At 42.8% G+C, this 12506-nt stretch overlaps 1 protein-coding gene across 1 annotated transcript in view; it reads right to left on the bottom strand.

The window, feature by feature from the left end:
* Window positions 1-10021, bottom strand: part of LOC138568883 (vomeronasal type-2 receptor 26-like) — a 109406-nt gene extending 99385 nt beyond the window's left edge. Inside the window, exon 1 of the mRNA XM_069646664.1 lies at window positions 9968-10021. Coding sequence (XP_069502765.1) covers window positions 9968-10021 — 54 coding nt within the window. The remainder of the gene's footprint in view (window positions 1-9967) is intronic.
* Between the last annotated feature and the right edge of the window lie 2485 nt (window positions 10022-12506).

Genomic DNA, 12506 nt, shown 5'->3' with positions numbered 1-12506 from the left:
AAAGAGACAGCCAGGAAAGCACTGGGAATGAGAATCATGATTGATGCTGAATCAGCATTTGGGCCCAAATAATTGACTGATGAAGACATCAGAGAATATATAAAGGTCAGTATTTTAGCACCTGAAGGAATGATGTTTCTGTATCCAAAGACCCATAGAAGTATGCAGGATGATGGCTCTATTGTAGTCCAAATTTACAGTGCAGTCTCATGACCTGGAGTGTGGACGAACATGTCAAATCAGCCGATTTCCTGAAGGGAGTGATGAAGATCTGGACTCCGAAGAAGCACTTTTTCACTAAAAGGTATCAAGATGAGGAGACTGGTGAAGGTGTGGTCGATGAATCAACCTAAGGGGGAGTGTAGAGGAGCAGCTGAATGCCTCTGCAGGAAGTCCCACCCCCTACTGCCTGTATGTTGGAAGCCTGAAACTGCACCATGTTTGACACCAGTAGTTGTGACCATACCACAACAACTATTCGAGACAAGGTATCCATTAAGATAGCCATACCACATGTATACCCGAAGAGATGACCATATCTTGGAAGAGGTTCCTGAAGGAAAGTTAAAACAAGAGAAAGAGAAGCTGGTGACGTCACAACAGTGAGAGTGATGCACTAAGAAGAGTGGCTGAAGAAGGAAGTGTATGGACCTTATAGAAACTGATGATGAAATAGGGAATAGAGTGAACATACTTATGCAGAAAAGATGATCGCACGTATGAAGAGCAATGCAGAAAATGCAAGCCATTTAATAACTGTACAGATGCAGCAATGCAAGTAGATCAAGTAATCTTAGAAGCTAGTGTTTGTGCCCTCCCTGACTTATGCGTGCAAAATGAATAAAACAGACACTCCCCAGACAGGGAATAAGGCACAAGAGATCAGGCTGCGAGAGTTCAAGGTTAAGTTTATCTAGATCTCTGAGAGCGCTCTGACAAAATTACCGTTACATTACATTTTATACAGTAACATGACGCAACTAACATAGGATACTACGTCGATCCCGGATTGGTCAGTTTGCACAAAGTCTCAGGTGTGGGTGGCATCTCTTCCTCCAGGTTGGTTGCTTGGTTGGCGGGAGGATTGATGTCAGACATCTGTGCTCCGGATGGGTGAAGGTCAGGTCGCTGTGAAACACGGTGGTCAATATCTAAGCTAATATAACTCGTTCTCTATTATGCATGCACTAAATATTAGTGGTTCAAAAAGACTGTTAGTAGTTTATCATGTCTTCTTATAAAAGTAATTCAAGCGCCTATATTATCTATTGCATTTAGATTATACAAGTCATAGGTTAAGGGTCTTGGCCACTATAATACAATGACTAGAGTGTATCTTACACATGCAAAAATCTCAGGTATGTGGCATTTGTTAGTACTGGGCACGATATACTGCAGCAGAGGTCTAATGTTAGATAAAGGTTTGCTGGGTGGGCATCACGGCATGGTCAGTGGTCTGGCACATGAAAGGAATATCTTGCAGGGACACAGGGTCAGAATGGCAATAAGTTTCCACTGGCGAGGGTAAGAGGGCAAGGACACTTTTGTGGAGATGGACGAGCTATGTGCTTAGCTCATGCTGGTTCACATGCAGGACAGTGATCTCAGAGGAAGAAAGATGTGTTACATTTATTATTTGTTGCAAGCACCTCCGGCTTCAGCGTGAGAATGGAGCTGCAGAGTTTTCCAGTCAGAGTGCGAACAAGGGTGGAGACCATATGCTCCGAGCCGGGCTGCTGCGAGGAAAGGGAGAGAAGCACTTTGTACTATCGCAGTGAGGCCTGGTCACCAAGATGGAGTCAAAAAGGGGGTACAAAAATGGATGCCCTGTGTCTTGCTCAGTGGTCCCATCTACACAAATGTAACCCAAAGTTAACATCGCATAAGGGCAAGGGGCGAACCCACTACTTGAGGCACTTGGTCCTAGTTTTGTACTGAGAGCTCACACACACTAGCTATACGTAGTGAATAGATTGGAGGAAAAGCCACCATTGTATAGTGTCTGCACTTCAGTGCCACACATTTTAATAAGTTCAAATCCACAGAGAATGAAGCATCAAGAGCTGTGTGTGTCACATCAAAGAATTAGCTGGAGTTCGCAGACTTGAAGGGCACGGCTGTTTGGCCTGGTATCAAAGCTCAAGAAGCCAAGAACTGGTTATCTATCCATAAAGAACAGTGAACGTGAGAGGCTGAATTATCCCTCGTTAAGGTGCAAAGAAGGAACACCATGAGTGCAAAGTTTATTAATTCTAGATAATGAAATGCTAGACAATGAGCCAAATTGCGTTCTCCTGTCACGTGAGCCAAGGATGAAAATAGAAGTTGGGCATGCAGACCAGAAATGTGATAAGCATGTACCCATGCTCCCTTTTATTCCCAAGAAAAGAGAATCTACTGCAAGGCCAAGTTCAAAGACAGTCTGCATGGCAGAAGGCATGGGCGATGAGAGATGTGGGGCTAATTGGGTGGGAAGCAAAAGTCATGTTCACCTCCCGGCACCTGGGTATGAGTTTACGTGCTGTTAGGAGCTGAATGTTCCAGACATGGCACGCACGTGCCAACCAACTGTAAAGGGCCATATAACAAAGGGTCTTATTGTTTAAGAACCAATAGTATTATGTGTGTCAGATAAGTGTTAAAGATGACTTGCACTACGGGTGGGCATAAGTTGTCCACCTGACTACCCGTTCCTATATAGAAAGTATACTTCTATGTTCCCCTTGAGCCAACCACAACACCCTGTTGGGTTTCCTTATTTGCCACATAGTATGACGTCACTTATGACAAACCTTTTGTACTTAAGTGTATTTCTATATGATTTGCATTGAGAGCTCGAGCGAACGTCCTTTGGTGTCCGTTGTAACTCCCTGTTTAAGACAATTGATAATAAAACAGTCGGATGAGACTTTGCCAACTTCCTAAGTCGGTCTGATTATTTGGTGCATGAGTTATTCTGCATCCCATCCATGCATGACATGCTACTGAATAAAGGACCTTATGTTCAGCTGAAAAAGCCCCCACAGCAGCAATGCATGAAGAAGGTGAAACCGGTACATATGTCAACTGTGGGAGGACACATTTGCTGGGAAGGGTTGCCAACATTTTGATGCTGAATGTAACTCAAATGTTTGTTGCAAAGAATAATTGTGTGACCAAAAAGAAAGGCTAGATATTGGTGTGAGTTTTCTGGCCAGCTTAACTGAAATTTAAAGTGCATATAAAATATAAAGTTAAGTTTCATTTTTGCTGCAGGTGCAGAGACTATTATAAAGAAAGAACTATACATATTGGAAAGCAACATTTAATCATAAAGGAATGCTTTCAAGTTAGTACATTGAACACCCACTACCTTCTGTAGTACATTGGAAAGTGATGTATTACACCGCCAGGTTTTTAGTTTTGCCTGATTGATATAAGTAGATAATACTGATTCTAGTAATCTTAGTTTCTCTTCTTACAGTTGCACTCTGTTGGGTAGACTACGAGTAGGCAGACATTGCTATCTCCAGGAGGGCACTGGACGCATAGTGATGTATTACACCGCCAGGTTTTTAGTTTTGCCTGATTGATATAAGTAGATAATACTGATTATAGTAATCTTAGTTTCTCTTCTTACATTTGCACTCTGTTGGGTAGACTGCGAGTAGGCACACATTGCTATCTCCAGGATGGCACTGGACGCATAGTGATGTATCACACCGCCAGGTTTTTAGTTTTGCCTGATTGATATAAGTAGATAATACTGATTCTAGTAATCTTAGTTTCTCTTCTTACAGTTGCACTCTGTTGGGTAGACTGCGAGTAGGCACACATTGCTATTTCCAGGAGGGCACTGGACGCATAGTGATGTATTACACCGCCAGGTTTTTAGTTTTGCCTGATTGATATAAGTAGATAATACTGATTCTAGTAATCTTAGTTTCTCTTCTTACATTTGCACTCTGTTGGGTAGACTGCGAGTAGGCACACATTGCTATCTCCAGGATGGCACTGGACGCATAGTGATGTATTACACCGCCAGGTTTTTAGTTTTGCCTGATTGATATAAGTAGATAATACTGATTCTAGTAATCTTAGTTTCTCTTCTTACATTTGCACTCTGTTGGGTAGACTGCGAGTAGGCACACATTGCTATCTCCAGGAGGGCACTGGACGCATCGTGATGTATTACACCGCCAGGTTTTTAGTTTTGCCTGATTGATATAAGTAGATAATACTGATTCTAGTAATCTTAGTTTCTCTTCTTACATTTGCACTCTGTTGGGTAGACTGCGAGTAGGCACACATTGCTATCTCCAGGAGGGCACTGGACGCATAGTGATGTATTACACCGCCAGGTTTTTAGTTTTGCCTGATTGATATAAGTAGATAATACTGATTCTAGTAATCTTAGTTTCTCTTCTTACATTTGCACTCTGTTGGGTAGACTGCGAGTAGGCACACATTGCTATCTCCAGGATGGCACTGGACGCATAGTGATGTATTACACCGCCAGGTTTTTAGTTTTGCCTGATGGATATAAGTAGATAATACTGATTCTAGTAATCTTAGTTTCTCTTTTTACAGTTGCACTCTGTTGGGTAGACTACGAGTAGGCACACATTGCTATCTCCAGGATGGCACTGGACGCATAGTGATGTATTACACCGCCAGGTTTTTAGTTTTGCCTGATTGATATAAGTAGATAATACTGATTCTAGTAATCTTAGTTTCTCTTCTTACAGTTGCACTCTGTTGGGTAGACTACTAGTAGGCACACATTGCTATCTCCAGGATGGCACTGGATGTATAGTGATGTATTACACCGCCAGGTTTTTAGTTTTGCCTGATTGATATAAGTAGATAATACTGATTCTAGTAATCTTAGTTTCTCTTCTTACATTTGCACTCTGTTGGGTAGACTGCGAGTAGGCACACATTGCTATCTCCAGGATGGCACTGGACGCATAGTGATGTATTACACAGCCAGGTTTTTAGTTTTGCCTGATTGATATAAGTAGATAATACTGATTCTAGTAATCTTAGTTTCTCTTCTTACAGTTGCACTCTGTTGGGTAGACTACGAGTAGGCACACATTGCTATCTCCAGGATGGCACTGGATGCATAGTGATGTATTACACCACCAGGTTTTTAGTTTTGCCTGATTGATATAAGTAGATAATACTGATTCTAGTAATCTTAGTTTCTCTTCTTACATTTGCACTCTGTTGGGTAGACTGCGAGTAGGCACACATTGCTATCTCCAGGAGGGCACTGGACGCATAGTGATGTATTACACCGCCAGGTTTTTAGTTTTGCCTGATTGATATAAGTAGATAATACTGATTCTAGTAATCTTAGTTTCTCTTCTTACATTTGCACTCTGTTGGGTAGGCTGCGAGTAGGCACACATTGCTATCTCCAGGAGGGCATTGGACGCATAGTGATGTATCACACCGCCAGGTTTTTAGTTTTGCCTGATTGATATAAGTAGATAATACTGATTCTAGTAATCTTAGTTTCTCTTCTTACAGTTGCACTCTGTTGGGTAGACTGCGAGTAGGCACACATTGCTATCTCCAGGATGGCACTGGATGCATAGTGATGTATTACACCGCCAGGTTTTTAGTTTTGCCTGATTGATATAAGTAGATAATACTGATTCTAGTAATCTTAGTTTCTCTTCTTACATTTGCACTTTGTTGGGTAGACTGCGAGTAGGCACACATTGCTATCTCCAGGATGGCACTGGACGCATAGTGATGTATTACACCGCCAGGTTTTTAGTTTTGCCTGATTGATATAAGTAGATAATACTGATTCTAGTAATCTTAGTTTCTCTTCTTACAGTTGCACTCTGTTGGGTAGACTGCGAGTAGGCACACATTGCTATCTCCAGGATGGCACTGGATGCATAGTGATGTATTACACCGCCAGGTTTTTAGTTTTGCCTGATGGATATAAGTAGATAATACTGATTCTAGTAATCTTAGTTTCTCTTCTTACAGTTGCACTCTGTTGGGTAGACTACGAGTAGGCACACATTGCTATCTCCAGGAGGGCACTGGATGCATAGTGATGTATTACACCGCCAGGTTTTTAGTTTTGCCTGATTGATATAAGTAGATAATACTGATTCTAGTAATCTTAGTTTCTCTTCTTACAGTTGCACTCTGTTGGGTAGACTGCGAGTAGGCACACATTGCTATCTCCAGGATGGCACTGGACGCATAGTGATGTATCACTCGCTGTTTAAGCTAATATATGCTTTGTTGTGCTTCCCATCCCCAGCAAAAGTAGTATTGTATTGTATTGTATTGTATTGTACTGTATAAGTATTTGTAAAGCACGACAATGACCTTGTGGCATCAAGGTACTGAAAAACCAGAAAGGAAAAGACAGCATCCCACATTGAAAACAACTGTGTTTTGAGCTGTTTGCAAAATATGGATAGAACGTGAATGTTCAGTATATGAGAAGGAAGGGCATTCCACAAAGACGGAGCCAGCACAGAGAAAGATCTGCCTCCCGCACAAGCATGTCCTGTCCAGGATCTGACAATCATCTGTGAAACTATGGAGAAACCCTTTGAACTCATCTAAATTGTTTCTATTTAAAATGTTGGGTTTCCTGGTAAAATACAGTCATTCTGTTAAGAAGCCGTTAAAAACAGTGACTGGATAGTACCGTCTTGCTCCTCCTTACCCTCAGCCCTTTCCATGAGTTCCTAAAATCTAAACAATGTTTGCACATATACCACACAAAAGGAGATTTTGGGAACAAATCTATTGAGCATATACATTACCTGTTGTTCTAAATGTTATTATGAAGCCACAGCCACTGTGGTTAATGGCATGATTATTCAGGTGTAGGCTTTGGGAGATGGGGCAAACCACTGGTAAGTGGCACAGGACTGACATTTGTAACTGAAAGCAGGGCAGAGGCAGGCACTTTGGTGAGATCAAATTGGTTGCCTAGATGCACCCTATTTCTTAATGAGCCATGCACAGCAATGTCACGAAAAGTGTCAGAAGGGAGATATGAGAGACCACTTACATTACATTCATAAACATACAAGTGGACGACATTCAATTACAAATGTGCAGTAGGTTGGGTTAAGACCTATCCCTGACACAAGGCTGATACTAACATAGTAGTTAACCAACATAGTAGTTAAGCTTATCATAGAGGAGTTTTTGCCCCAATTTGGAGGGATATATGTGATAATGAAAAGATCGAATTGCAAAATACCCAGGCCCACTTTCCTGCATTTTGCAATTTGAGTTTTTTTTTTAATTGTCCCCCACTTTTTTCCCCAGTATACGCAGGACACCCCCACAACCCTCGAACCTGAAAATACCGAACTAGGGGAGCAGGCATACCTAGTTCGGTATTTTCGTGTTCCGTCTTTTCTCACTATACCAAATGCAGTCCATTCTTTTTTTTGCTTGATCTTTTCATTCAATACTGTTTGGAGTACCTGAAAGCATTTCATAGTGCTCTGAGCATCAATTTCCTGATTCTTCTTTGAAAGGACTTGGCACAGTCTTTTGAATACAATAAAGACTGCATTGCCCAGATCACCCATAGTCAGCAGGGGCAGTCGAGGGCCAAAGCGGGTATTGCCATAATGGACGCTTACACAGGCTGGGCACCTTCACCATAACTCCACCCATCTCTCACATGCCACCTTCCGCCTCCTCCAGCATCACAAGCTCTACATCTCGAGCTCATCAAGAGCAGTGGAGATCACATGTTCAAGCAAGAATGTCGAACAAATGAGTGCAGGTGAAACTGAGTGACATGTGAAGATGTGCGTGTATGCATGCACGTGTGTGTGACAATGTAATGTATAAGCATGAGTGCTATTGACACATATCTGTTACGAGTGCATATACTAAAATACTGACTTCAGAACATTACAAATACAACTTCATATCAGGGAATAAGAGTGAGGTTATAAAACACTGACTAGTGCCTCATTACAAGTTGGACAGTGGGGAAAAAAACAGCGGTAATACTGTTACCGCCATTTTACCACCCGACTATAGGTTTGTCGGAAAGGTGGAGGATTAACCTCTAGCTATAAACGGAAGGTAAATCCACAATCATTTTGACACATTTCAGCAGAATTTCTGCCAGTGGAATTACAGCATCAATAATTCCGCTGACATCCATTATGGAGTACTATGCACTCCATTGAATGGGGAGTAACACTGCCTGTCACCACTTCTGATATAGCGGTAATACCAACAGACCACGTGGCAGTAACAGTAATACAGTTTGGTGATGTATCGACTGATTTACTGCAGCGATATGACCAAACTTGTAAGGAGGCTGCAGTTCTGTGCTAAGACAAGTCTTGAGTGGCCAGATGCCCTGTAATTAGAATTTCTTATCATTTGCAGTATAATTAATAGAATTTGGTTGAGTCCAGACAAGGTCTTAATGGGCTGGCCAATATGTCTTGCTCATCGAAATTGACCACATCCTATATGAATGTCTATCTAATCGACAACATGATAATGGAGCATTATTGCAAGGCACCCATGAAATCTCTACATTATATCCATTTGCAGGTCAAAGAAACACTGCCATGTGTGCCGCCCCCTCGAGCCAGGAGATCACGTCTATGTGAATGTGTTTAACAGAGGACATGATTGGTCCTGTGCTGGAAGGGGCGGTTTCAGCTGTTCTTAATTACTAACACTGCAATCACAGTAAAGGGATGTCCTACCTTGTTGCATAGGTCCCATTGCAAATGGGCTGAAGCACTGACGTGCGAGGTGTGGTCTGCTAATAGTCTGCGCTCTTCTAATAATTGTATATCTTCTGATATTATGCCAGAACAATGATTTAATCTTCTAATACAGAACAAGAAACATACTACCGGACATAATTGTATGTATGTCAATATCATGGAAAAGGCGGTGGATAGAAATGAGTCTGGTTGTCTGCGGAGGAGGAGACAGTGGATTTCTTGGGCATGGGGCTGTGGAATGCACTTTACATTAGGTTTAATTCCGTCTGCACTGATAGTCAGGTGGGACAGGACCTCCCGCCTGGCACTACCCTTTCCAACTGGATATCAGCCGAAGATTATCACAATCTAACCTCTGCTACTACTGTTGAACCCTAGACTTCCCCAAAGCCTTTGTTTTTGTTAACCCACCAAGTGGATTAAAATAATCTTTCAGATGAATCTGCGTGGCCTAGGCCATCATATAAGAGTGATTGTCTCTGGGCTAATACTTTCAGATCATGTAAAACCCAATGAAAGACGGACCGATAATGGCACCCCGATGGTAGAGTTCAGGTAACTGCTATAAGGATATGGCAGACAGTTGTTCACTTAAATTCCCACACCATAAAGCAATGCGCATGGCAGCTGCCCCTGGGTTTAGCAATACTGATTGTCACATACAGGATGAGAAGCTCCTTATTGCTTCCTGGAAACACACCTGCCAGTGAGGTATAATGCAGCTAGTAAAAGAGTCTACTCAAGCAAACCTCACCTATAATACATACTGAGTGCTTAGCACATGTGCATACTGAAGTGCTTTGCACATGTGCATACTGAAGTGCTTAGCACATGCTGGAGTGCTTAGCACATGTGCATACTGAAGTGCTTACCACAAGTGCATACTGAAGTGCTTAGCACATTCTGGAGTGCTTAGCACATGTGCATACTGAAGTGCTTAGCAAATGTGTCTACTGAATTGCTTAGCACATGTGCATACTGAAGTGCTTAGCACATGTGCCTACTGAAGTGCTTAGCACACGTGCCTACTGAAGTGCTCAGCACATGTGTCTACTCAAGTGCTTAGCACACGTGCGTACTGAAGTGCTTAGCAAATGTGACTACTGAAGTGCTTAGCACATGTGCCTACTACACGTGCCTACTGAAGTGCTTAGCACACGTGCCTACTGAAGTGCTTAGCACATGTGCCTTCTGAAGTGCTTAGCACATGCTGTACCCATTACGTGATCCAATATAGCTTTTCTCATATCATGAATGACACTGAATTCCACAGTCATACGTCGGTAGCAGGGGATCAGCTGTGGTAAGAGACGCCAGCTTGGTTAGGCATATCAGGTCAGAGGTGCTTTGCTTTGAATGACACTGATGTTACTGCCAGTTTCTTATTACCTTGCATCAGCCTTACATGTGACTCCCCAGTTCTCAAACTGTTCAAAGGATTCATCATGTGAAGTAAGTGGTGTGTAGAGGACCAGGTGTGAAATGGGGTGAATTTTGCTGTTGCAGCATGGAGTGTGTGTAAAAGATTAGACTGATTAGAAAATGAACTGGCCTCATAACTCTGGCCTCGCTGATGAACATTGATGCATCAGGAAACTGTGCTTTGTGTATTAACTGTGCACAATCACCAAGGACCTGCTGGTGACTTTGATCTGGAATCTTGCAGCTGCTGTGGACGAGATGGAATAGGATATGACCTGCCCTGAAGTGCAGGACTTCCTCAATGAACAGGTGTTTGGGATGCGTGGTGATGTGCAACACCAGACACAGTGCATAGATCTCACAGATGATTCTGGTTTTATCCTGAACTGTGGAAGTGGTGATTGTTCAGGAGATAAACAAGTGGAAGCTGCCATCACTCCCAATGCTCCCTTTGAATATATAGATCCAGTGACAGAGGTGTGGCTTCTACCAGCCTGATAGGGCCCTGCTTCTGAGTAGGAGGTTTATAGAATGGAATGGTCCACGACAGCAACTGTCAAATCAAACATGACGGTGATCCTAGCAGGTTATGTCATATTTCTGGTAAGGACTTGGAACTGACTTGCAGGTCTGGTGCCCGGAAACTCCAAAACTGTAATGTGTCCATAGAATGAAGCCGTGTCAGAGAATAATAATAGTAGGCAGCAGGATATGTTGGGAGGGGGTCCATAGCATGAAGCTGTGTCAGAGAGTAATAGTAGTAGGCACAGGAAATGTTGGGAAGGGTCCATAGAATTAAGTCGTGTCAGATAGTAGTAGTAGTAAGCAACAGGATATGTTGGGAGGGGTCCATAGAATGAACCATGCCAGAGAGTAATAGTAGTAGGCAGGGGATATGTTGGAAGGGGTCCATAAAATTAAGCCGTGTCAGAGAGTAATAGTAGTAAGTGACAGGATATGTTGGGAGGGGTCCATAGAATGAAGCCATGTCAGAGAGTAATAGTAGTAGGCAACAGGATATGTTGTGAGGTGTTCATAGAATGAATCCGTGTCAGAGAGTAATAGTAGTAGGCAGCAGGGTATGTTGGGAGGGGTCCATAGAATGAAGCCGTGTCAGAGAGTAATAGTAGTAGGCACAGGATATGTTGGGAGGGGTCCACAGAATGAAGCCTTGTCAGAGAGTAATAGTAGTAGGTGACAGGATATGTTGGGAGGGGGCCATAGAATGAAGCCGTGTCAGAGAGTAATAGTAGTAGGCACAGGATATGTTGAGAGGGGTCCACAGAATGCAGCTGTGTCAGAGAGTAATAGTAGTAGGCAACAGGATATGTTGAGAGGGGTCCACAGAATGCAGCTGTGTCAGAGAGTAATAGTAGTAGGCACAGGATATGTTGGGAGGGGTCCACAGAATGAAGCCGTGTCAGAGAATAATAGTAGTAGGCACAGGATATGTTGGGAGGGGTCCACAGAATGAAGCCTTGTCAGAGAGTAATAGTAGTAGGCAGAGGATATGTTGGGAGGGGTCCACAGAATGAAGCTGTGTCAGAGAGTAATAGTAGTAGGCACAGGATATGTTGAGAGGGGTCCACAGAATGCAGCTGTGTCAGAGAGTGTTACTAACCACACAGGCTGGGGCATTGAATTCAGAACCCAGAGTGAAAAGAGTAGTAGAAGTCCTTTGGTAGTTCTTAAGCCTAGTTCCGTCCTGAACCTCAGCCTCCTCAACTAGAGGGAACTCTTTATCATGACATAAACCTCTGCCGGGAAACCGGTCCAACTAAAGTGTGGGGAAACACGCGCAGCGCCAAATCACCAAACTGCAAGAAAAAATACAACCGGTTAGTGTATGCAGGTCAACAAGATGATTGTAAGACTCAGTTTCTAGCTAGGGATACCTCAGGAATAGATGCTACATATCAGATGTCTGATGGCCCTACAATCAATGGACAGAAAGGAAATAGATCAATGTAAGTGGTACTGTGGGGACCAATTGACTAATACAAAAGAAGACAGTATGCCAAGTCTTACCCCAACAGGAGTTGCAGTCCCAAGTCAATTGTAAATGTACACTTGGACTCCTTTTGAGAGGCTAGTCTATCAGGTGACACTTGATTTTGTTAGTCCTACTGCTTTTGAGTTGCTGTTAATCAATACATTTTGTCACGTCTAATCTGAGTTAGGCGGGAAAAGAGTCTGCTCAACCACCTTACAAATAGTATTTAGTCTACAAACTCAGAGTGCAATGAATGCGCCAGGCTTATGCAGTTGCGTTACTCAAGTTTGAATTCATGCCCATAGTGTTGACACGTGTTTCGGCTACTGAAAGCCTTCTTCAAATCA

The sequence above is a fragment of the Ambystoma mexicanum genome, chromosome 2q (genome assembly GCF_040938575.1).
Source record: "Ambystoma mexicanum isolate Mex_15411 chromosome 2q, UKY_AmexF1_1, whole genome shotgun sequence".
NCBI classification, from domain to species: domain Eukaryota; kingdom Metazoa; phylum Chordata; class Amphibia; order Caudata; family Ambystomatidae; genus Ambystoma; species Ambystoma mexicanum.
Note: the sequence above shows the minus strand (reverse complement) of the source record. Positions and strands in the feature narration are given on the sequence as shown.